This window comes from Ahaetulla prasina, chromosome 1 (assembly GCF_028640845.1).
Source record: "Ahaetulla prasina isolate Xishuangbanna chromosome 1, ASM2864084v1, whole genome shotgun sequence".
In the NCBI taxonomy this organism is placed as follows: Eukaryota; Metazoa; Chordata; class Lepidosauria; order Squamata; family Colubridae; genus Ahaetulla; species Ahaetulla prasina.
In genome coordinates, this window is record NC_080539.1 from 105,832,701 (window position 1) to 105,860,105 (window position 27,405).

At 38.5% G+C, this 27,405-nt stretch overlaps 1 protein-coding gene across 2 annotated transcripts in view; it reads left to right on the forward strand.

Moving 5' to 3' along the window:
- The first annotated feature begins 4,587 nt into the window (after positions 1–4,587).
- Positions 4,588–27,405, forward strand: part of LOC131192455 (pantetheinase-like) — a 39,461-nt gene continuing 16,643 nt past the window's right edge. Inside the window, exons 1-8 of one of the 2 annotated variants that reach the window (XM_058171630.1) lie at positions 4,588–4,819; positions 5,473–5,705; positions 6,110–6,240; positions 11,323–11,515; positions 13,613–13,904; positions 16,003–16,373; positions 19,791–19,961; positions 21,978–22,088. In XM_058171630.1, coding sequence (XP_058027613.1) covers positions 5,484–5,705; positions 6,110–6,240; positions 11,323–11,515; positions 13,613–13,904; positions 16,003–16,373; positions 19,791–19,961; positions 21,978–22,088 — 1,491 coding nt within the window. In that variant the 5' untranslated portion in view covers positions 4,588–4,819; positions 5,473–5,483. Of the gene's footprint in view, positions 4,820–5,472; positions 5,706–6,109; positions 6,241–11,322; positions 11,516–13,612; positions 13,905–16,002; positions 16,374–19,790; positions 19,962–21,977; positions 26,131–27,405 lie in introns of those variants that run through there. The other variant, XM_058171621.1, reaches the window with a different exon arrangement.

The following is a 27,405-nucleotide window of genomic DNA, read 5'->3' on the forward strand; positions in this document are numbered from 1 at the left end:
TTTGCATTAGCGCGGGGAAGCCCTGCCGGTGCAGTGAGAGGGCGGGGCGGGGGAGCCGCCAGCCTTCTCGGCTGAGGGAGGGAGGGTTTCCCTGACCGGTAGCTGCCTCATTTCCCTCCCTCGGCTTATACTCGAGTCCCCAGTTTACCCCAGTTTTTTGGGGTAAAATTGGGGACCTCGGCTTATACTCGGATCGGCTTATATTCGAGTATATACGGTAAATAACGGTTGTATTTTTCAATACAGTTAGTCCTCAATTTATGACTGATTGCTTAAAAACTGTTTGTATTTATGCCACAGAAAGATCACACCCCTGCCATCATAAATGGTCACATTGCTTCCCCCCACCCCCAATCATGTGATTGCAAATTGGGTGTTTGGATAATATAACTGGTTGTGGCATTTTATGTTCATCTGGCTATGATTTGCAATTCAAATCCATTTGAATGAATGGATTCACACTTAAGACAACAAATTTGCTTAATGACTGGTGCAAAAAAATGTTGTAAAATCATATGGGTGCCTTGGCAAATTTGCTTAATGACTGGTGCAAAAAAATGTTGTAAAATCATATGGGTGCCTTGGCTTACAACCATAATGATTTATGACCACATTTCTAATCCCAACTGTGACCATAAATTAAAGACTACCTATAGTCCAGTGGTGAAATCCAATTTTTTTTACTACTGGTTCTGTGGGCATAGCTTGGTGGGTGTGACGTGGTGGGCATGGCAGGGGAAGGATACTGCAAAATCTCCATTCCCACCCCACTCTGGGTCCAGCCAAAGCTTGTATTTGCCGCTTCTTTGAACCACTCAAAATTTCCACTACTGGTTCTCCAGAACCTGTCAGAATCTGCTGGATTTCACCCCTGCTATAGTCAAAATATCATCTTCAGGTTGTTGGGAGCAGATCCTATATGCTAATTACTGTGCCACTGACGAATGTTCAGGCAACTGATCTTTTTTCCTTTGGTAAAGGGGAAAGAGTATCTTCCCAGGAAAAGTCAAAATTGTTGATTAAATTTCCCCTTTCCTTAGTTTCATTGTCATATAATACAGGGGTCACCAATCTTTCGGACCTCAGGGACTACTAAATTCCTAATTTTAAATCCCGTGGACCACTAATATGAATTTTTTAAAAAGATAAAAAGTATTTAGTGCAATATAAAAAATGCAAATAATTTTTCTGCGGACCACCAAAATTTTCTCACGGACCACCAGTGGTCCACAGACCACTGGTTGGTGACCGCTGATATAATGGAAGAGGAAGGTATAGACAATCCCATCCTTATTTCAGGCCATAAACACTCTATTCTTCTTGAAACCAAATGAACAAGTTTGAATTCCTCATGTTCCATTGTTCAATATTCATTTGGTGCAATGGAATGATTGCACCAAATGAATATTGAACAATGTTAGATTATCTCTTAGCTCTTTTAAACAAGCATTGGCATTTCCTATATTCAGAGCCTTAATCCTTCCCACAGAAATAAGCAGTGAAGTTTCTGAACCCCATTTTTCTTTTAAGCTAATTGACTTGATAGGCAACTTACTTCTATTTGTTTTAAGTCGTTCTATGTTCTATTAGTTGAGGGGGGGCGAAAGACCACTGTGTAGTGAATAAAATGTTCTGAATTTTCTTTTTGCGTTTACAACACTTTTCCACCCTTAAAATAAATCACTTGATTTACTTAAACAAGTCTCCCTGGCTTACTTGGACATACATATTGTGGCCAAAATGGCAGTTTGTTATAAACTACTAGAATGTGATATGTAAATCTTAAAAGAAGAATTATGGGCAAGGCAGTATGACTGTGCTATAAGCAAGAAAGGGGTATGTGTGTATGTGTGTGTATATATCAGGTGAAATCCACTGGTTCTGACAGGTTCTGGAGACCGGTAGTGGAAATTTTGAGTAGTTCGGAGAACCAGCAAATACCATCTCTGGCTGGCCCCAGAGTGGTTTGGCAATGGAGATTTTGCAATATCCTTCCCCCAGGAGTAGGGAGGGAATGGGGATTTTGCAGTATCCTTCCCCTGGAGTGGGATGGGAATAGAGATTTTGCAGTATCCTTCCCCTGCCACACCCACCAAGCCACACCCACCAAGCCACACATGCCCACCAAGCCACACCCACAGAACTGGTAATAAAAAAAAATGAAGTGACCAACCTGGGAATTAGGGCTATCCTATTGCTATTTTATGTATTAAATTGTATTTTATGTATTTAAATTGCTATTTTATGTATTATATATTATGTATTATTTTTTTATTATTGTTGCTTTTATTGTTGTTGTTGTTGTTATTGTTATTATTGTGCCTTGAAGTCATTGTTGATTCCTGGCAACTGCCTGGCCTAATCCCTTTAACTTTCCTGGTAAAATTTCAGAAGTGGCTTGTTATTGCCTTCTTTCTGGGGCTGAGGGAGAATGATTGACCCAATGTGATCTAGATGGCTTTGTACCCAAGGTGGGGTCTAGTTTCTAGTCCAGGATCTTAACCATTGCATCCAATTGTTTGTCTACTGGATTTTGTGTGAGTTGAACTTACATTTAACACATTGTCTTCCTTAGGCATCTAGTAGTTGAATGCTGATTTATCCTCTCATTGAAAGTGATTATACTTTTATTTTTATGCTAACTGGTACAGGGGCGTGCATAAGCGCACAAACGTGCCTACCATTCCTGTCCTATTGTTTTTCTTTTCTTCTTCCTATATATATATATATATATATGTTTATATCTCCTAATATTTACTCATATATGTTTATATACTATATAATCTTTTTGTATGATACTTACATATATTGTTGTGACAAAATAAATAAATAAATAAATAAATAAATAAATAAATAAATAAATAAATAAATGAATAAATAAATAAATAAATAAATAAAATAAAGTTATATGTTGAGAAATCTTGGGGCTTTTATAATGTAAATGCCATTTATATGTAAATCCTTCCTGGTGCTTATTGCCAGGAACATCCCTCAAGTGTTTAGGAGCCAATGAACTGAAGCACTTGTGAGCTTGGATTGTTAGGCTCAAGGATGCTTAAAAATATATGACATCCTATCACTGTATAGATTCCACTGATCCCAAGATCGCCATTGTAAAAATCTGTTTTGCTGCTGTAACCAATTGAAGCATCCCAGACATGGGTCCTTTGGTGTGCGACTCATTCTCCTCCTCCTTAGTCCATTCATAGCACCAACCATCATCACAAGAAGAGTCAATATTTTACTTGCTGTACGTAAATCATTATTGCATTGAAAGCTATTTAAGAACTGATGTTGGTTTGAGTATCGGCGGTGAATTCTCAAACCAACATCAGTTCTTAAATAGCTTTCAAAAAAGTTAATCACTTTTTCCCATAGTAGCAATAGCACTTAGACTTACTGTACCACTTTACAGTGCTTTTACAGCCCTCTCTAAGTGGTTTACAGAGTCAGCACATTGCCCCCAACAAACTGGGTCCTCATTTTATCAGCCTTGGAAGGATGGAAGGCTGAGTCAACTTTGAATTGGTGAGATTTGAACTGCCAAATTGCAGTCTGTCAGCAGAAGTAGCCTGAAGTACTGCATGTTGTATTGGGCGATTGAGGAGGCAGGAGACAGGTCTTGTGTAACAATAACTCTTTATTGTATGGTGTGAACCCAGCAACTGAACCCTAGGAGAAGCTAAAAGAAAATTGCCTTCGAAAACCGACAATATTATTCTGGCTGAGGCACCAGCCAATCCTTAACGAGTATTTTCCCTCCAAAAGTTCCCTCCAAAAGTCAGATACATTACACTGCACTCTAACCTCTGTGCCAACGTGGCTCATAAATAATTTAATAAATGAATTAAAACATCTCCCAATGTCAGTTACTACGAAATCTGTTTCCAGATGGGCGATTTTAAAATACAGTCTATCATTTGCTTTTCTGTTCTAAGTTAGCAACTGGCACTTCCTTATATTCATCAACAATACATATTTATGTATATAGCTTATTTATTTATTTATTATTTGTTGAGAACATATTAGGTAATGTATATACGTAAGTATAAGCATGAATTGAATACATAAAATAGATACAAATAGAGGAAACATTAGGACAGGGACGGTAGGCACACTGGTACTCTTTTTTTTTTTTTTGCATTTTTATCCCACCCTTCTCCGAAGACTCAGGGTGGCTTACACTATGTTAGCAATAGTCTTCATCCTATTTGTATATTTATATACAAAGTCAACTTATTGCCCCCAACAATCTGGGTCCTCATTTTACCTACCTTATTAAGGATGGAAGGCTGAGTCAACCTTGGGCCTGGTGGGACTAGAACCTGCAGTAATTGCAAGCAGCTGTGTTAATAACAGACTGTCTTAACAGCCTGAGCCACAGAGCTACTTATGCATGTCCCTTATAGACCTCTTAGGAACGGGGTGAGGTCAACAGTAGACAGTCTTAGGTTAAAATTTTGGAGGTTTTGGGATGAAACCACAGAGTCAGGTAGTGTATTCCTAGTTCCCCAGTTCTCTCTTTCTATGCCAGATTGAAATTATAAGCAACTTTGTTACTCCCTGCAAAGAAATAGAAAAAAATCTGAGAGGTCTAATCAGCATACAACTGCTTGTTATTAGGTGCCTAACAGTATTAGGAAAGTAATGTGTTAACTATTAGTTGTACTCAGGCAAAATCAAGAGACGGTCCAATAAAAACAAGTAACTACTCTTCCAGGCATTCATCCAGGCATTGTTTTGGACAACCTCTGGCCTTCTAGAATGAGGAAGTAGAAGGAGATATTGCAAAAGAAGCAGAAGTTGCAAAAGAAAGCTGGTGAGTGGAACACGTTTGAATGTTATCCGCTTTTTGTTTTGTTGTTTGAGACAATTGCTTTAAAAAGTATTCCATTGTAAATATTTCTTTAGAAATGTTCCCACTTGCCCAGATAAGAAAGAGGCAAACTGAGGCAATAGAATTAATTTTGGGAAACTATACTTGGCTCTAACGGGGATAGGTGTGGCTATCATAACTTCAACATTGGGCCATAAATTGCTTTTGAGAAGGGTCAGTCGTAACTTTGGTCACTAAGCAACCATGTGTAAATTGAGGACTGCATTTTAATCTAGAGCACCTAGATTTCAGTTTATATGTTTAGAATTGGAATATTTATAGAAAAATAGTACAATATTCCATTTTTTCTTAAAGAGAAAGAAGACTAAGAGCACAACAATATGTCTGCTTGCTCAGATGGAATCCAACCATAGATATTCAAATGTTTTGTTTCTTTTTGAATTAGAGTCAAAACACAGAAATATTGTTGGAAGCATAAAAAGTTCAAAGTGCATCAGCCTATTACTGATTGATTTCAAGAAACCCTATCAAAACTCAAGAGCTTATCAAAGGTCATCTGATTAAATATATGTTCTTTCCAAACACTTTTGCCTTCACTTGATTTACTTTTTCAATCTTGTTTTCTCTTCCCCCAGTCTATAAGCACATGGCAATGGCCCCTTCTTCATCTTTACAGCATGCTTTTATTTTTATACTGCTGGGGGGCCTCAGGTCTTTAGCCTTGGACAAATACACCGCAGCAGTATATGAACATGCAGTCATACTGCCAGAATTAACAGAGAAGCCTGTTTCCCCTGAAGAGGCCTTAAAACTGATGAACCAAAACATGGACATCTTAGAAGATGCCATCCAAAAAGCAGCAAAGCAGGTACTGGGTACTACTTGCTAATATGCATTTGTTGGTGAAATGGTTGTCCTCAGTGGTGGGATTCAAATTTTCTTACTACTGGTTCTGTGGGCATGGCTTGGTGGTTGTGGCATGGTTTGGTGGGTGTGACTTGGTTGGTGTGGCAGGAGAAGGTCACTGTAAAATCTTCATTTCCACCCCATTCCAGGGGAAGGTTACTGCAAAATACTCATTTCCTTCCAATCAGCTGGGACTTGGGAGGCAAAGAATAGATGAGGGTGGGGCCAGTCAGAGGTGGTATTTAGTGGTTCTCCGAACTACTTAAAATTTCCACTACCGGTTCTCCAGAACTGGTCAGAACCTGCTGAATACCACCTCTGGTTGTCCTGCAAGGGAAGGAGCTTTACCTTCACTTCTTTTGACAGGGAGCACATATCATTGTGACTCCAGAAGATGGCATCTATGGATTTAACTTCACCAGAGAGACCATTTATCCTTACCTTGAGGACATTCCAGATCCACAGGTCAACTGGATTCCATGTACTGATCCTGAAAGGTAACTTGTGCTTTGCTTTTGTGTAGTCTCAGTTTAAAGACACTTGAATGTGGTAGCCTTCTCTTAGGTTTGTGTTTCAGTATTACAATGTACACCCTGACATAGTCAATGTGTCTTGAAGAAAGGAAGGATCTTTCCATTGTAGCATTCCATTTAGGCATCCATTAGACCTCACCTGCTATTATCTGTATATATCATCCAGATAAGTTGAGCTACAGTGTCCATCCACCCTGACCAGCATGGCCATATCTTGCTTGCTTGCTTGCTTGTTTGTTTATCACACTTTTTAACCACCCCTTGCCCTCAGAGAGGGGTTCCAGAATACAATTTAATCAATTAAGAATTAAAAAGAATAATATTATTTTAAAAACAGTATATAAAATAATTACAAATTACAAAAAAAAAAACAAATCAGGAGAATATGCCAATATCTGTCAGCTACATAGGCTGGGATGGATTTAATCTAAGATGAAATAATGGTCAGCAATACAATAATTAGGGCCTGAGTTTATAGCGAACTTTCTCCATAGCACTCAGGCACAAAATCTCTGCTTGTGTTTTTATAACCACTCAAGGAATAGGATGAAAATGATATCTGCCTCAAGATTTCCCAAAATGTTTTGCAACAGAATGCAAATTTGAACGTAAGCCAGCATCTAGCCAGGCTTAGCTGATCTTGCAAAAGCTAAGGAACAAAATGAATACAGTAAGCACTTGGATGGGAACTACCAGGATATCTCACTGTTGAAGGCAAGCCTGAGAAATGGATAAAATTTCTCAGCAGGAAATGATAAATCACTTCCACAATGATGAGGAAACTATATAAATACAACCATGTAATCAGCAGAAGTCCATCTTGAGTCAAAAGACACGCCAAGCTATGCCCAAGTATATCCATCCCAGTAATTCATTCCCATTTTTAAGTGTGTTCTTCTAATCATTAACTGTGCTTGCTAAGCTGCTCAGAAGTGAAAGAAGAGGAAATGGGGAGGGGCAGGGGTTAAATTCAAAATTTTTCCCTACTGGTTCTGTGGGCGTGGCTTGGTGGGTGTGGCAGGGGGAAAATACTGCAAAATCTCCATTCCCACCCCACTCCAAGGGAAGGATACTGCAAAATCCTCATTCCCTCCCCACAATATCCTCCTGGAGGAAGGATATTGCAAAATCTCCATTCCCACCCCACTCCAGGGGAAGGATATTGCAAAATCTCCATTCTCACCCCACTCTGGGGCTAGTCAGAGATGGTATTTGCCGGTTCTCCGAACTACTCAAAATTTCCGCTACGAGTTCTCCAGAACCTGTCAGAACCTGCTGGATTTCACCCCTGGGGAGAGAGGGTCACTGTTCCCTTTTCCTTATGTTCCTAGTGGGTGATAGTGTGTCGAACAGGATCATCCGAGATCTACTCATACAGGAATGCTCAACATTTTAAGCGTAGCTGAAGACAATTAACTGCTTCCATGACTCTCAAAGAATTTTTTTCACTCAAAACTTGCTGCAATACAACAATACATGAGCAAACAGTAGATATAAACTCAAGGTAAACCACTCCAAACTCGATTGCAGAAAATATGACTTCAGTAACAGAGTGGTCAATGCCTGGAGTGCACTACCTTACTCCATTGTTATAGCCTCAAATCCTCACAGCTTCAACCTCAAACTATCTACCATTGATCTCATCCCATTCCTAAGAGGTCTGTAAGGGGCATGCATAAGTGCACCAGCGTGCCTACCGTCCCTGTCGTAATATTCCTTTTTACTCTTACTCTTTTCATGTATTCAAATTATGTTTATACTTCTACCTGTTATCTTATATATGCTTGACAAAATAAAATAAATTAAATAAAAAGAGCACAATAAATAAATAAATAAAAATAAAAATAAAAAGCGCAAGCTGCACATTGGCAGAACCAGATACATCTAGTTTGTTACCCATCCTCATCTCTTTCAGATACTTTAAGAAATGAGGCATTTTTGTCAGTATTTTGCCCCTCATTTAGCAACTAGGTATTGTCATTTTTTCCACCCCGGCTCAATGCCTTGGTCAAAATACACATTTTGGCACATACACAAAAAAGGCAGCATTTGGCAACCTGACATAATTTGGCAAACAAGGAAGTCTGGAGGACAGAATCACATTTAACAGAGAAAAGCAAAGCGAAAGAAAACCACGGGGGAAAAGATCTGTTTAAAGCCAGAAATTCTTTTTAACAGAATGAAATTATTTTTGATTATCAAGTGTTTATTATAGCCATCTCTTATAAAAGCCACCAATTACTTATGAAATGCATAGAACACATTTGCAAGTGTTTGCAAGAGAGAGAGAGAGAGAGGGAGGGAGAGAGATGGCACCTTGCACTTTCAAAGACCTACTCATATTCATTCCTGGGGTGTCTCCTGATTGCTTGATTTCTGAACAGTCTCCCACACTCACCCCCTTTTCCCCAGTCTGGGGTAAAGGGGTAGTTTCTGATCATGCCTCAGTAACAGAATACAGAAGCAATGAATACTATAACTATAATGCAGAGTAGATGCAATGCTATTTCAAGGTAAAATATATTTGTAAATGAATTTGCTGCTGGGGAGGGGGAAATAGAAGAAATGAGTGGTCATTGCACAAAACAATCCTGATGCTGTTGACCAGGTATAAAAAAAATGTTCTGCAACATGCATTTCTCTGGCCTACGTTGTTTTTATTAAACCTGATTACTGTAAGAAAAAATTACATACATTAATTTACTTGTTTATTGAAAGTGGAGAAATAACTGGGGAAATTTTACGTCATGTACATTTGGTAGAAAGTGTACTGACAGTTGTAAAAAATGCATGGACTCTGACTAGATTTGGATTGAATACAAATAAGTCACCAGTATGAATGAAGTATAGGCCATACATTGAAAGTACAAAGGAAGAGTAATTGGGTTGAAGGGAAGGGGAAGATGAAAAAGTCAAGGTTGGACGGAGTTGTATTTTTTTTAAAAAGGGAAGTGAGAAATATAAGAAACAAAAGGCATGTGATGTTGGTGATAGCGGTAAAAAGGTATGCAGAAGCATAATAAATGGTGTGTCCTTTTTTTCTCATCTCCTGCCTTTAAGTCTTCAGTTACTATTTTTCATTCTTTTTCTATTCCTTGTGTAACATTATTTACCCCGTGAGGGTACACTCAAGTGCCAGGAAAATCAAGAGATCCAGAATGTTCAAATGGTCATCAAGATTATTTGTAAGCTTGAGCTCTCTATAAGAATCTGAACTACTAGCGGCCAAGGGAAATTAGCGAGAGTTAAGAGTAGAATTTCAAGTTGACCAGGACTTAGATCTCTTGTGAGTATGTAGGGACTCTGCCTGATGATACGTTTGACCCCTCCCTCAGGCTCAGCCTGGTCATAACATAACATAACATAACAACAGAGTTGGAAGGGACCTTGGAGGCCTTCTAGTCCAACCCCCTGCCTAGGCAGGAACCCTACACCATCTCAGTCAGATGGTTATCCAACATTTTCTTAAAAATTTCCAGTGTTGGAGCATTCACAACTTCTGCAGGCAAGTCGTTCCACTTATTAATTGTTCTAACTGTCAGGAAATTTCTCCTTAGTTCTAAGTTGCTTCTTTCTTTGATCAGTTTCCACCCATTGCTTCTTGTTCTACCCTCAGGTGCTTTGGAGAACAGCCCGACTCCCTCTTCTTTGTGGCAACCCTGAGATATTGGAACACAGCTATCATGTCTCCCCTAGTCCTTCTTTTTATTAAACTAGACATACCCAGTTCCTGCAACCGTTCTTCATATGTTTTAGCCTCCAGTCCTCTAATCATCTTTGTTGCTCTTCTCTGCACTCTTTCTAAAGTCTCAACATCTTTTTTACATTGTGGAGACCAAAACTGGATGCAATATTCCAAGTGTGGCCTTACCAAGGCATTATAAAGTGGCACTAACACTTCACGTGATCTTGATTTTATCCCTCTGTTTATGCAGTCCAGAACTGTGTTGGCTTTTTTAGCAGCTTCTGCACACTGCTGGCTCATATTATCTTCTATAGGTACATGTTTATGCATGGGCATATTAGTTTAATCTTCTAGAAGTTATCTCAACATACTGGGATGGCTCCAAGTGCCAAAAGGTAGCATGTCATAACAGAAGGAAAACAACGGCATGGAATCCTGGATTTATTAATCAAATCACTATGTGTGTGCGTATATGTATGTGTGTGTGTGTGTGTATGTATATGTGTGTTTTTGTGTTTGTGTGTTTACCATCTAGAATCATGGTTGTTTAGATGGGAATATATAAATTACATAAATAAAGTAAGTTAACTGGTTTTGTTTAATCTCTGCCCTTATGTATGTTTAAAGTCTCATTGCTGAAAATAGCTAGTATGGGAATGGAGCAATCTGGAGTGGTTACATTATATACACTAGTCTATTAATTGCTTAACTGTGTTTTATTAAATAAACCATAATTTGATGGCTAAGGCTGCATACTAAGGCTTAGGCCAGGGGTCTCCAACCTTGGCAACTTTAAGCCTGGAGGACTTTAACTCCCAGAATTCCCCAGCCAGCAGCTGAAGTCCTCCAGGCTTAAAGTTGCCAAGGTTGGAGACCCCTGGCTTAGGCTATGATTTACAAATTACAGTTACTGGATTCACACAATATCAAACAAATAACTTTATAAATTACATGTTGCACATTTATAAACAACCTACTAAATTATACCATTATTAATTCAAAGTATCTCTCAGTAGGGAACCAGCGCCAAAAAGATTCATTTCATCTTCTTCCCAGTGAACCAGTGTTCCCCTGATTGAGAGCACCTAATTATTTCCCGTATCTTTTCCTCTTCAGTGAAAAAAACATCTTCCTGTATCATTTTCAAACAGCTAGAAGGAAAGGCATCTAAAGCTCACCTACTCCAACCTTCATGATTCTTTTCTTTTCTTTTTCTTCTCTTTTGTATTTTAAAAGAAATAACCTTGCTTCTGATTTATTGCCTGTTTTGGTGTCTCTTTCTGTATTACATCTTCAACATGGAGATAAATTAACATAATTTAATTGTACTAATTCTTCAGTTTTGTGGTCTTCACATTTAGATTTGGACCTACTCCAGTCCAAAAAAGACTGAGCTGTCTGGCCAGAAACAATTCAATCTATGTGGTTGCCAATATGGGTGATAAGAAGAATTGCCGTTATATAGACCCAAAGTGCCCCCGTGATGGCCGCTATCAGTACAACACAAATGTTGTCTTTGATTCAGAAGGAAAGCTGGTGGCACGATACCACAAGGTAAGGTAACAAATTTCACGTTTTATTTTTAAGAACTGTTTATTTTTTTATGAACTCTACATAAAACATAAGCACATCACTTTATAAGTTAATTTTGTTTTGAACATCAGCGCTGAATATGTTCACTAGAGCGTATTCCAACTTTTAAGTTTTCAGAGGGATAACAAATTACCCGTAGCAAACGAGATTTAGCATAACAGATATATAGGGTAGAAGAGAGTTTTGGGCATCTGATAAAATGTAGTTCTAATTTGGCAAGAGCTTTCTTTTCTTTTCTTTTCTCTTTCTTTCTTTCTTTCTTTCTTTCTTTTATCTTTCTATCTTTCTTCTTTCTTTCTCTCTCTCTCTCTCTCTTTCTTTCCTTCATTCTTTTAATTCTTTCCTCCCCCTTTTTTTAGTTTCCTTTTTTATTACAGAAATGTAATGTAGATAAAAATAATACAAAGGTAAAAATACAATAAAAGATAAAAATAAACTTAAAAGGGAAAAAGAGAAAAATAAGTAGTATCAACTACCTTAACTTTAAAAATGTGGAAATAATATTGCTCTGTCTTCTCATTTTTACAATATAAAGATATTCCAAAATCGACTAAGAAACACATGTCTTTGACATCCATTCTTTGGCACCTGAGCATTTTTTTGCCACGTATCTAGACTAATTATTTAGCTGAATCCCAGTCTTAATAGTGCCAGAGTTCTTCATAATATCAACTTCCTAGTTTTGGAATTCAATTCAGTATCAAATGTACATATGTAATAATTATGTTTTCCTCCAATGATGTTTGTTGGCTTATTCATGTCAGAAGCATCATAATTAAAATAAAACATAACATAAAATTTAAAACATAAAATACAAAATTAAAATATGTACAAATTTAAAAATTAAACATATTTTGCCAGAAACTAGCAATATTAATTGAGTTGCCATGAGATCTTTAAGTGTACACTGATTGGGACACAAAGGGCAGGTATATACATGTATTGTTGTCTGCATGTCACCACAATCACAAAGAACAGAAGCCACCAAATAGCCCCATTTGTTTAGAGTTTCTCTAGATCTTGTTGTACCCAATGATATAACATATATAATCAAGATTATTTCAATTTGAAATCAAAAACAACCCCTAAATGAAATATTTAAAATAGACAATAGAAGATATTTGTTTCCAGCACAACTGGAACCAAGCTCTGTGAAAATGCACTTGTTGTGACCCAGGCCCAAGTAGGTAGTAGGAAACTCAGTCAGTGAAAAAACAAACAAACTTTATTCGAACAGCTGAGAATTACTTCATTCTCAGCGTAGTTCAACTAAATTAAAGCAAATTCCTCCCAACACAAATTCCTCAGTCCTATCGCAAACCTTGGTCCAATTAGGCAAACTGCCAAAGGCCTTTCTTGGCAAGCATTCAGAAGACACTGATACAAAAATAAATGCAAGAAGACAAAGCTAGCAACGTTGTTTTCCAGCAAAGCCCAAATGCCATTGCTGGTCTGGTTTAAGCCTTATGGGAGGGGCCAATCATCTCTTGGCCATACTCTCGACTCATCCTCTTTGCTTGAGATGCTCTTGCCTTCTGGCAGCTCTTCTCATGAGTGCATTAGGAACAGGCTCCTCCTGTTCCTCTGCCTCACTATTATCAAGGTCTGGAGGCTCTGGACTCCTCACCTCACTCCCCGATGGTCCTGGCCCCACCTCAGCCTCTGATCCAGAGCCCTCATCCGGGCCTTCCCCAGCCTCCAGGACTGGCCCACATTCCTCAGCCTCATCGCTGTCCGATTCCGTTGCCAGCTCCATAGGCTGCTGGCGGACCACAACACCACTATAAATGTGTCTCAGTTACATAAAGATCTTCTACTTCTAATAGGTGCTGAAAGTACATTATTTATAGACACATTCTGGTAAATTAATAGACTGGTTCTGGGAAACCAGTCAATCAGAATTTAAAGAAGTTTTGGGATCCCCCCCCTCTTTTTAAAAATTGCATTACACTTTCAGTTAAAATGACTTGCAAGATGGCTTTAAGTCAGTGTTATGCTGTTCATATGTTTACTGAAAAACACCTCACCTGTTTCCTAAACGTCTTATGTTTTTAACAGTTTAACCTGTTTAACATGGAGGATCAATTCGATTTCCCTAAAGAGCCTGAACTTGCAACCTTCGATACTGCCTTTGGAAAATTTGGCCTCTTCACTTGCTTTGATATTCTCTTCCATGATCCTGCTGTAACCCTCATAACCCAGCTCTCTGTGGACACCATCCTTTTCCCGACAGCCTGGATGAACGTCCTCCCACATTTAACTGCTATTGAATTCCATTCAGCTTGGGCCATGGGCATGCGTGTCAATGTTCTGGCATCTAATACTCATAATACCATCTTCAATATGACAGGTATTGTACTGGTTGAGATAAAAGGTTTGATTGTTATTTGGTTCTATTCACCAGACAGTTGAGAACCTCCATCTGGTTGAGAAGTCTTTTCTTTGAGAAATCCTTTAATGCCTGCTTGCCAAAATTAAGATGTGTTGGTGTGGTCCCTGCAGACAGAAATTCAGAGAGTAGGAAAGGCATTGCCATCAATGTAGTATATAGAGTACAATCTTATTATTTCTTTATTGTGCTCTTCAAATAATCTCTAATTAGGTGTGTAAACAGTAATAGCCTACGAATGAAGGTGAATATACGTGACCAAGGATAATGTTGCAGGATCCAATATGGGTCAGTCAATGGGACCAGCGGTTTTGTCTTCCGAGCTTTTGAATTCATACTGGAGCCCATCCTCAGGGAACTTCTCTCTACCAGAGTGTGTACTTTGGGCTGTTCCATGTCTGTTATTTATATAGTACAAGTACTTAGAAGATGAGGGCTTGGCAGTAGAAACAAATAGCCAACAACTTAATACACAATCAACCCCCCCAATCAACATCTAAAAAGCCACATACAACAGGCACCATTAAATACCATACACAGAACAACTCAAAGCACACACACTGCTAGAGAGAAGTTTGTTTGTTTGTTTGTTTTGTTTGTCAAGTATGTATTAGATAATATATATAAAAGCATGAATTGAATACATAAAATGGATACAAATAGAGAGAACATTAGGACAGGAACGGTAGGCATGCTGGTGCTCTTATGCACGTCCCTTACAGACCTCTTAGAAATGGGCTGAGGTCAACAGTAGACAGTCTTAGGTAGAAATTTTGGGGGTTTGGGGATGAAACCACAGAGTCAGGTAGTGCATTCCAGGCATTGACCACTCTGTTGCTGAACTCATATTTTCTGCAATCGAGTGTGGAATGGTTTACCCTAAGTTTGTATCTATTGTGTGCTCGTGAGTTGTTGTGGTTGAAACTGAAGTAGTCATTAACAGGTAGGACATTGTAGCAGATAATTTTATGGGCTATGCCGAAGGCGGCGTAGTTCTAAGTTTTCTAAGCCTAGAATTTCAAGTCTGGTGGCATAAGATATTTCGTTGCAACAGAGGAGTGAAGGACTCTTCTTGTGAAATATCTGGACTTGTTCAATTGTATTAATGTCTGATATGCAGTGTGGGTTCCAGACAGATGAGCTGTATTCAAGAATTGGTCTAAAAAATGTTTTATATGTTCTGGTTAGTAATGTAATATTACCGGAAAAGCAGCTATACAAGATTAGGTTTACAACTCTTAATGCCTTTTTGGTGATGTTGTTACAGTGGGCTTTGGCACTTAGATCATTAGATATGAGTACTCCAAGGTTCTTGACAGAGTGAGGGTCATCTACAAGGTCGATCCCTGAGTTCCTTGAGGATTGGCTCTAGTACGAGTCCGAAAGCTTGGAATATAAAACCAGTGACTGACCCAGATAGGATCCTGCAGTAATAGCCAAGTTTTGCTTTGTTTCTTTGCATCGCTGATCATAAATACCATTTTTCTTTAAATGTTTGTGAGAGCCTTTATTTATTTATTTATTTATTTATTTATTTATTTAATCAAAGTTTTATACCCCCCTTCTCCCGAAGGATTCAGGGCGGTTTACAGCCAGATAAAAACAAGACAACAAAATAAATACAGAATAAAATAATATTTAAAATACTTATTCAATTTGGCCCAGATTAAAATATCTTTAAAACAATAAAACCCACTAAAATTAAAACCAGATAAAATCTAAAATCCTATGCCAGTCCTGCGCGGATGAATAAATATGTCTTCAGCTCGCGGCAAAAGGTTCGAAGGTCCGGAAGTTGGCGAAGTCCAAAGCATAAGGTATAGTCTTCCTATTCTATTCTTGCTCATCAGAGTAGAAAAAGGAAAAGAGAAGGCCAATGGGGTGAATTCCTGTGTCTATGAATACATTTTCTGGTCTTTTTTCAGAGTTAAATATGTGTGTTTTTTGGGTGGTGGTCTTTTCTTAAATATGTTTGGTGGGAGGGTAGAAGAAATAATGTATACTGTATGTCTTGCAAAGACATGATAGGAAAAATGGCTTTTATGCTTGTCATTTTTAGGCAGTGGTATCTACACACCATCCGGATCGGAAGCCTATCATTATGATGCAGAATTGATGAATGGCCACCTTTTGGTTGCAGAAATCTATTCCCATCCTTCTCGTTTTCCCACCCCTCTTCCTACCGTTAACTGGAGCTCGTATGCCACAACTGTTGAAAGGTTTCCTGAGAACCAGACTTTCTCCGGATTTATTTTCCATGATAGCTTCACCTTATGTACCCTTGGAAAAGAAGCTGACAATCTTACAGTGTGCCAGAAAAGTCTCTGCTGCCATTTAAGCTACAGGATGATGGAACAAAAAGAAGATGAACTTTATGTGCTAGGGGCGTTCGATGGTCTTCATAGGGTAGACGGACAATATTACTTACAGGTATTCTTTTCTTTATGGGGGGAAATGCTAGACGGAAAGATGAAAGACTAGATGCCCACTAAATTTGCAGGTGGTTGTCTAGATAAACTTCAGCACTTTATTTTCATTATGTCGCTTGGAATAATTGTCTAGTTTAAATATTCAATCACTTTGTGGCTGCATCATGCATATGATGAATGAAAGTCTCTATTAGCAGGAAGAAAAGTAAGTCCTACATGTCTTACTCCTGCGAAGATGGAGGGAAATGTTCCATCACACAGAGTTCTGGAAACTTGATTACCATGTCCTGTAGGATGCTGACACTGACTGGCATAAGAATATGCTGTAAATTACTGTGACATTTAGTTCCATCCTTTAATTATCTGGATTCTAATTAATGAGCCTTATATTCATTGATACTATCGGTGGCTGACTGATACTTAATCATGCAAGAATACATTGCAAGGATATGTTTGGATAACGATCACTGGAAGTATTGATAAGGAGTCAATAAGCTGTGAATATTTGGATAGAGGGCAAGGACCCATCCAATGCTCCAATGCTATTGGAGCAGACCTAAGCATTTGTTTTGCACAGAATGCTGGCCCACCTGTATAAGACATCTGATGGCTCCCTGGAGCCTACCAAATGTATGGAATTAGAAGTTGTATTTGAGATGATAGGCTGTTTCTCCCAGGCTAAGGTCCACCATAAATTTGGGATTTTGTAATGAAATAAATATGCGATATCTAGGAATGGGCCTTTCCAATGATGGCTCTAGTGATGGTATTCCTCTCTGGAATAGCTTTTCTCAATTAGCTTTGACTATCTCACTGGGAAAGATTGAGGGCAAAAGAAGAAGGGGACAACAGAGAACGAGGTGGCTGGATGGAGCCACTGAAGCAGTAGGCATGAGTTTAAATGGACTCCAGAGGATGGTAGAGGACAGGAAGGCCTGGAGGAACGTTGTCCGTGGGTCACGATGGGTCGGACACGACTTCGCAACTAACAACAACAATCTCACTTTACTTCCCTTTCCTTCTATGTTATTGAACTCCAGACAGCTCTGAGAGACATTGTTTTTTTGGCATCTGGCAGGGATATATTTATTTCCCTGGCTACTTTAAACACATTGATCTGAAACACATTTGCTATTTAGAGCATTGTTAACTTCTCTGCTACTGCTGCTTGTGTTGTTTGACTAGCATTTTAGGGTTATATATCATAGTTACTATTTTTCGGTATCTGGGATCCAAGGCAATGGCGACATCTATGGCGAGATACGATCAAGGGTGAATGCAGCTGGATACGTTGGCGAGAACTCACTGGTGTGTTATGAGACAGACAAATGCCAACCCATCTCAAATTTACAAGACAACCATCCGCCCTGTTGCACTGTATGGCACTGAATGCTGGGCAGCAACAACAGGGACTGAAAGCTATCTCCATGCCATGGAAATGTGAATGTTCCGTTAGATATCGGGCACCTCCCTTCTTGACCACATCACAAGTTACACCATTTGACAGCATTTTGGCATGGCACCAATTACGGAGAAGATGAGAGAAGGCTGGCTCCCGTGCGCTCTCACAGAGAGGGACTCCTTAGGGTGCCGTCAGCCAAGCAATGTCGGCTGGCAGCCCCCAGGGGAAGGGCCTTCTCTGTGGGGGCCCTTACCCTACGGAACGAGCTTCCCCCTGAACTTCGCCAACTTCTGGACCTTCGGACCTTTCGCCGCGAGCTTAAGACCTATTTATTTATCCGTGCGGGACTGGCATAGAATTTTAGTTGTTTTTAGGGTTTTAAATTTTTAAATTAGGTTTTGGGATTTTAAAAGTATTTTTAGATTGGGCTAATTTAAATAAGTTTTTTAATTAATATTTTATTCTACTGTATGTATTTGATTGTTGTTTTTATTTTGCCTGTTCACCGCCCTGAGTCCTTCAGGAGAAGGGAGGTATAAAAATTAAAATATTATTATTATTATTATTATTATTATTATTATTATTATTATTATTATTATTATTATTATTATTATTATTATTATTATTATTATTATTATTATTATTATTATTATTATATGGACATATCCAGAGAGCAGCATCTTCCACCATGGCCAAGACCGCCTATCAATTAGAAGTCTATGGCCAGCACCCTCGCAGCTGTCCCAAACAGAGGTGGCAAGACACCATCAACAAAGATATGCAAGCCACAGGCCTGTGCCACACAGACAAAACCGTGCAAAGTAGCATTCAGTGATTCGAAAAGCGAACCCGGCACCTGCAGGAATACGCTAGGAAGAAGAAGATATCATAGTTACTATGATTTAGTATTAATTATGTTTAGAACAGATTAACTCTATTATTGCTGTTTGGGTTTAGTTATGGGAAATTTACCGTAGTTTTATTTTTAAAAGCAATTTAAAAATGGCAGAAGCTTAATCAGCATGCAAATGCCAAATTGCTTTTCAAGGATGAGGATTTCTTTTTTTAAAAAAAATTACCTACAAAGGCATTTCTCAGGTAATTGAATCCCCATTCTCTTTTGAGGAGGCTGAGTAGCACACAAAGCATCAGACTGTTTGGCATTTTTTAAAAAAAAAAAATCTTGGAGTGGCTTGTTTTCAAATTGGCAACTTAAGATGTATAGATTTTGACTCTCAGAATTCCCCAGCCAGCATTCTTGCTGGGGAATTCTGGGAGTCAAAGTCCATATAACTTAATGTATCGAGTTTGAAAAACACTTGCAGAGAGAGAAACTAGAATGTACATATCCAGCAACTACAGGTAGTCCTCGACTTACAACAGATCATTTAGTGACCTTTAAAAGTCACAACAGCACTGGAAAAAGTGATCCATGGCCAATTTTCACAGTTGTACCTTTGTAGCATCCCCATGATCATGTGATCGAAAAATCAGACGCAAGTGGTTCATACGTATGACCGTTGCTGTGTCCTAAGACACGTTATCAATTTTTGCAAACTTTTGATGAGCAAAGTCAATTGGGAAATCAGATCCATTTAACAACCGGATTGCTAACTTACCAACTGTTGTGATTCACTTAACAACTGTGGCAAGAAAGCTTCATAACATGGGGACAAAATTCACTTAACAAATGTCTCACTTAGAAGCAGAAATTTTGGGCTCAATTGTGGCTGTAAATTGAGGATTACCTTTAAAAACTGAGATTTATATAGCTGCAAGTCCTTGGTCACCATGATAGCAGGAACTCCTCTTATGCCAAGCTGTCTTTATCTACTACTTCTGAATCCACAATCAGTAGGGCTTCTCCCCCAGCCACCAACTTTTGAGTTCTACAAAAGTTCCTTGCTATAGAGGAAATTAAAACAATGGTTTGCAGTTCCTTTTCTGATAGCAGCAACTTGGGTCCTCTACAGTGAGAACTTCTTCAAGTATTGTTTGGTCTTCTTCTCCTTCCAGATCTGCACATTGCTGAAGTGCGGAAGTACGGATCTTCAGAGCTGTGGCCAGGCAACCAAGACTGCTGAATCCTATTTTGACTTCTATTCTCTCAGTGGCACATTTGGCACAAACTACGTCTTCCCAGAGGTTTTACTCAGTGGGATTCGTTTGGCCCCTGGAATATTTCAGGTAAGTTTTTTTTATTTTTTTTGAAAAAGTTTTTACAAAAATTTTTACCTCCCTTTTTCTCCCCCTCTCCCCCCCTCCATCCCCTCCCCCCTCCCTCCAAAACACTCTCCTCCCTCCTCCCCTCCCCACTTCCCAGAGCAAACACAAGGTATAGTTCAAAATGAAAACAATCATACGCTAAATTTTCCCTAACACAAATTATAGTCCTCCCCTTCTTTTCAAATCCTAACTTCCCCTATACAAATCAGAGATAAATACATCCTATCATTCAAAGGCAATCTGATATCTCTTAATCTGATATCTATTTTGCGTATATTCAATCCATTTTTTCCATAAGGTAAAAAAATTTTAAATTATAATTTTATTAAATGTATCAAAGCCTAACATACAAGTGAAAATGAAAGTATTGGGAAAATGGGGGAGTGAAAGGGAGAAGGAAGCAGAGAACATTGGGGGAGGGAGAGTTGAAGGAAGGGAAAACACCATCCTTCCATAAGTCTTTTCTCTGTTTAAAATGGGAAAGACAGAAAAGATGTTATTTTCTATGCAGCAGAAGATAGGTAACAATTATTTATCTTTTGTATGAAGTATAGCAGTCCTTGCAGGTAATAGTTTTACAGTATTACATAACTAGTTATACAGGTAGTCCTTGATTTATGACTGGTCATTTAGCAATCGTTCGAAGTTCCCCAGGGCTACTTCTGACTTAGATTCAAAGTTCCAATGGCTGGGGGCCCTCCACAATCACATCATCTCATTTTGGGTGTTTGGCAACCACCCCGCATTTATAGCTCTTTGTGTGTCCCATAGTTATATGGGACACACAATTTGCCAATATTTTTTTTTTGCTAGCAATTGGTGTTTACTTCTGGTTTCCAGCAAAAACCACCCCTTGTGGACAATGGATTCCCTTGACAAATGTGGAGATTGCTTAATGTCTGTGGTGATTCACTCAATGACTGCTGCAAAAAGGTCATAAAATTGGGCACAGTCACATTCCAGCAACAATTACAGTTGTAAGTTGAGGATTACCTACATCTGTATAATGTAATCTATGATTTTAGATTATGTCATATATAATAGAGTAGAATGCTTTTTTCTACATACTCAACTTTTAAACTGTCTTGTTGTCAGTAAGCAATTTGTATTAAACACATTGCATGGCTTCAAAAGCTGCCTGAATGTTGCCAAAATAAGATCCATCAGATGATGTTTGTCCTATGGTTGTTGTTTTTTTTTCACATAACAGAGCTTAAAATCCTGTTGCTAACTGTGGCTTCTCCGCATTTACTGAATTCAGGAATGAGAAACTTGCAGACCGTACAAGTTGCTTAATTAAACCTCCCAGCAGCCCTAATTTACACGTCTACTGATGAGGGGTCCTGTGACTATTTCTCCATCTTGATCCAGTTCAGTATTATCTACACCAGGGGTGTCAAACTCAATTTCATTGAGGGCCACATCAGGGTTGTGTTTGACTTTGGGGTGCTGGGTGGACATGGCCAGGGTGGCTAGGCCGAGGTGGGCGTGGCCCCTTTTTCAGCCGGGATGGCCTCTGCCAGCAAAAATGGAGCTCAGGGGGGCCTGCATGCTGCTGCCCACCACCCCCACCAAGTTTCATTCTTGCTAGCAGAGGGCTACAGGAGGCCATCCCGGCTGAAAACACAGCCGTGGCTCTCTCGTGCTCTCTTTTCATGGCAGAGGCACCACAGGCTGGTCCTTTGCTGTTTCCAGGGTGGCCCTGGATCTAAGCACCCGATGGGCCGGAAATGGCCCACGGGTCTTAAGTTTGACATCCCTGATCTACATTGACTAGCAGTGGCTCTCATAGTTGGGAGTCTTTCCCAATCTTATACAAATATGAGAGTTGTCACTCTGGGATCTTCTCTATACCATGTTATAAGAACTACGTCTCCTCTTAATCTACTACTTTAAAATGCCTTAACTCAGGAAATAGGAGAAATGTATAGCTTATCTAGCTAACTGTATTACTGAAATTCTTTCATTTATTCCTAGGTTTTGAAAGATGGACAACTGGTCAGTCAGAACGATACACCTCAGGCCGTTTTAACTGTGACACTTTTTGGAAGATGGTATGAGAAGGATCCTCCACACAGTCACAATAAGGTTGAATCCACTATTCATCAAATCAGTTGCTTGATTCTTTTACTGTTTCAGTCTGTTCTGGGGATTATTTAGCAAGAATCAGTCCTCTAATCAGAGGGAACCAGAAAACCAGACTTCAGTTTTTTTGTAATCGAGAATGAAAAAAATTCAAACTGTTATAACACTTTTGTTTGTCGTTAATTTTCAACCAGGAAGCCAGCTGGGTTGAATTATTGAGCCTGTCTGAGATTGTAATATGAATTATGCCAACTTTTTGATTGAAAATTATAATCTATGCTAGTCAAACCTCACATAGTTGACTGTGGCCTTCACCCCACCCATTGTCAGGTGCTCTTTATTTGAGGCTATTTTAAAAATAAGATATTTTTAAAATAGAAGAGAGAAATTTTATGTTTGTAAGAATCAAAAATGTGTAATTTCAATTAAGGCAATCAATTGGGTTCTCAGACATTGAGAAGAATTTCTAAATTGACATGAGTAATACTTTCTGTTGTATGATAATTAATATGGCTATGCAGAAAAGGAAACTAAATATGAATGAAAAGGTATGGTAAAACTATGCTGAAGAAAAAAATGCCAGTAGAATATAAGTGTTAACTAGGAGATCATGCAAACTTCAGATTAAGCAAAAGAGAGAACGAGAGAAAGAAAGGGAGTGAGAAAGGGAGGGAGGGAAGGAGAGAAAGAGAGAGATTTTTAGAAAATGAAGGATCAACCAAAAATGGAGAGTGATAAGTTAGAATGCATGTATTCTGCAAACAAATACTTTTACTTATGAGCAAACTAATTCATAGAATCTAATGAAATGGAAGAAAAAATATTCTAGCATTTGAATTACCAATAATTTTTTTGGTAATAAAAAAAGCAGGAAATGGCAAAGAAGCAAAAATGTTATTGTAGCGTTAGAGAACTGTTCTTTAGACGCAGGCCCAAGTTACAGAGGTTCTGTGTATGTGTGTGTGTGTGTGGTGTGTGTGCACGCGCACACATTTTGTGCATGTATGCATCCCTCGAGAATCTAGAAGATGTAAATTGATGCTTCCTGTTTGAAAAATGGGAGTCATTCTTGACTAATAAATAAAAATTTCATCACATGGGGAAACTTAGACATGTTGCTTTACTTCCGCATTACAGTGTACAGTGTCAGTGATAAGTAACAATCTTAGATTTGGAAATCAATGGTGTATCCATTTTATATGCTAAGACAGATCATTGATGTGACTGGGGGAGCTGAACTGTGAAATCCAGTCTGATATTGATCTGATTGAAGTTGCTGTCCTTGTCTGCCTGTATTTTAAATATTGGCCTTGAGTGATCCTTAACCAGCTATCATAGGCTGGACATTGCTATAAACCAATCTTCCCTAGTATTCTGCCGTAGGGATAATGGTACTTGTAGTCCAACACCTTTGGGAGGATGCCAAGATAGGGAGGACCGAAGAAATCCTTCCTCTGCGATTTGATAGAAGAATGTTATTTTGTTACAGTCAACATTGTTTCAAAATGGATTGAATACACACATACAGACACACAATTGTTATGCAAGAAGAAGCGGCAGGAAACCTAATTTCTTGAACACTGCTAAAACCTTAAAAGGCTAACAAATCCACTAACCCTGTCAAGGTTAAATATGAACATTATCACAGTTTAGCATGCTTCCTTAAAGAAACTTGGTGGAAAGCATACCTGGCTTTGAAACATGAAAATAATTTGCTATAGTCCTCTCCTGACCATAAGAAATCCCTTTCTTTTTGTCAGTATGCCTGCATAGCAACCTTCGGATGTTGCCAGGATAAACAAGAAGCACCTGTCTACAGTGCTGTTCCTTAGAAAAGCAGTGCTTTCAAAACCATGCATAATAGCCTTTAACTGATAAGCTGACAAATCAAAGCAAATTCAAAAAATATTAGCATTGCAAAAGGTAATTAACTCTGTATTAACCTGGAAATATGTCCAAGTTCAGAATAAAATATAATGGCAACTGATTGCTTTTGATATTGCAATTCAGTGTATTCTTTCATGTGTGTAACTATTGTTAAATGTAATAACTTATTTCTGAGTAGCACCTTAATGATTGCATTAAACAGCTTGCTACACAAGGGGACATCTCATTGCAATGGGACTTGCCTTCCTACAACAGTGGTTTTCTTCCACACCCATCTCCAGATTCAAAGGAATCCATTCTACTGATTGATACTATGCTACTGGTAGACTGAAATTGCTGGGTACATTTTTCTGTTTGTAAAATTGAATCATAAAACTGCTACAGCACTGTATGAAAGTAGACAAACTGGTTATATGTAAATCCCTGTCTGCAAACTGCTTTTAAAATGGCTATTTTTGGAAACATCGATGCAGGTGTTGAGCAAAATCATTGCCCGATTTACCAATGAAATATTAGCTACTGTATTTTTCAATCTATAAAATGCTCCAGACCATAAGATGCACATAGCTTTGGGGGAGGAAACTTTTTTTAAAAAAATCTGCCTCTGTCTCCCAGCATCTATCAGTATTCATCTGGCTAGTGTCCTTGCAGCAAATAGCAAAAAAACTAGTCAGCTTCAGCATGTTATCGCAGCCTGATTTAGCATGAGCAGCTGATTGGTGGTTGAATTGGCCTCCTGGAATATTGCCAATCAGCTGTTCCAAGCTGCAAGAATTGCCACCGCCCATCTCCGCTGTTGCCGCCACCACTTATTGTCACCTCTGCATGTTCCATTTTCGGCCTCCTCATGCCCTGTTTTCGGCCTCCTGGTTTTTGGCCGCTCCAGGTGGCGGAGATCAATGGTGACGCCTATTGGGGTACTCAGAGGCCGAAAACGGGATGTGTAAAGGCCAAAAATGGCTGAAGGGTGGGGGCCGGCGAGTAGGGGGATATTTCCACCTATTTTTTTTTGGGGGGGAAGTGTATCTTATAGTGAGAAAAATATGGTAAATATTAAGAATTGTAAGCCCTAATGATAAACAGAAGGATGAAGATTAAATTCTGTGGATATACAATAGTGATTTAAGAGTTATGTTAGTGTATAATATTATCATCAATATGCTTGAAATGCTTCTGTAATTTTGCAGTCCAGGGGCAAACTGAAATAAATCATTCTGCACATTTTCATTGTGATTCGTTTTAATCAGGAACAATCAACTCTCTGACAATTTTAAGTAAGTAAATTTCAATATTAAATTAGATTTCAATATTTCATACACAGCATAAGAAACGTATTTTCAGGTGTAAGATATGCAAATTTAGTGGTAATAACTATCAGCCTATCTTTGACATATTTATTTTCATGTTCTTGATACACATTTGATTTATTTTTTTAAAAAAGAAACCCATTAACGTCCTCTACCCTGCAAGCAAACTTGCGCCTGGAAAGATTTATCATCAGCTTATCTTGCTGAATACTTAATACTGACGTCATCATGTTAGTTAAGACTTTGCATCAGGCTGCAAATGAAATTCAGACTTGGTTGGACTCGGCTTCAGTTAACTGAAGTTGAATGGCTGATAAGTGATATTTTGGGCTATTTTGGATGGATTGGCATTCAAGAAAGATCTTGTCTTAGCTAATGAGAATTGTTTTCTGGAGGTAAGATTTATTTCTGATCTGGGGATTTGGATGGGACAAAAGTGTTAAACAAAAAAGTTTGCTTATTAGCAGCGCAGTGACAGAGCCAGATGGATCATTATTTTTTATTTTAAACCTATTAAAAACATGTCTAAGATAGCAAAAGTAAGGCTACAATTATAAACCTCTGAAAAGTATAATTAATCTCTTGGCATGAGGAAGTGGTTTATAGCCTGCCCAGAATAAGATGAGTTTAAATTTAAGAGGAGATTTATAAATATTCTATTTTCAATCTATTTAGGAATAACATTTAAAATATTATTTTTGTGTGTGTGTCTTTGAATTTGTCTTGACTGATTGACAAAGTGTAATAGAGACAGACTAGGTCAAAATCACCCAGCTGGCTTCATGCCTAAAGCAGAACTGGCTATCAAACTCTCTCAGTTTCCAATCTGATGCCTCTAATGTTTTAATTTATTTGTGGGAGTAAAGATGAAATATAAATTATTTTAATATTTATTAAAATGTTAAAACAGAAATATGTTACTCTAATTTTTATTGTACTGTCCATGGGGTTTTCACGGCAAAAATACTGGAGTGGGTTGCCATTTCCTTCTCCAGTGGATTATGTTTTGTCAGAACTCTCTGCTATGACCTGTCCGTCTTGGGTATCCCTGCATGGCATAGCTCATAGCTTCCTTGGACTGCAAGGCGAACAAACAAGTCAGTCCTAGAGGAGATCAACCCTGTCTGCTCTTTAGAAGGCCAGATCCTGAAGATGAAACTGAAATACTTTGGCTACCTAATGAGAAGGAAGGACTCCCTGGAGAAGAGCCTAATGCTGGGAACGATTAAGGGAAAAAGAAGAAGGGGACGACAGAGAACGAGGTGGCTGGATGGAGTCACTGAAGCAGTAGGCATGAGTTTAAATGGACTCCAGAGGATGGTAGAGAACAGGAAGGCCTGGGGGAACGTTGTCCATGGGGTCATGATGGGTCGGACACAACTTTGCAATTAACAACAACAAAATTTATTGCTAAGTTGGCATAATATTGATATGAATATAGATATATAAGTTATATAAAGACATATAATTTGCCATGTTGGATAGCACAGAAAATATTTGTGGGAGATGGGGAATGCGCTAAATACATTGTTGGAATCCACTATTGTACATACATTTTCAATCCAGGGTTTTTTTTAAAGTATTTTATTGTTTATTTGCCATGAAAATGGTAATATTTCAAAAGCTTCCATTCCTTAAGAGAGAGTTCTACTTTATGTATAGTATTTCCATGTATACAAGGCACAAACATTCAATTGTTTTAAAATTACATTTTATTAAGATGAAAACACTTTACTTGAAGCTGAAGCTCTGGAAGGTCATACTTGATAAGGCAAGATTTCTAATTCCACTCCTTTACACTAGCTTACCAGTCCTCAAATTGAAGTCAGTTATAATATTTACAAATCACAATACTAGGATTCACATATCCTTACTAGCCCCAAACCACAAAACCTTATTGTGGCCCAGCATCATAAGGGTAACCTGTAATCACTGTATCTGTAATTGATAGGCCAGCCCCAATACCCAAATTTAGTGACAGTCAGAGAGCAGCCAGCCAATGTCTAAATCTGAATACACATTTTCACTGATCAGTTTTGCTGTCACACAGACTTGTGGAAATAATCTCAACTCCTCCCCATAATGGAAATAAAACGTTTGCCCTTTTCAGAACCAAAAGTAATTGA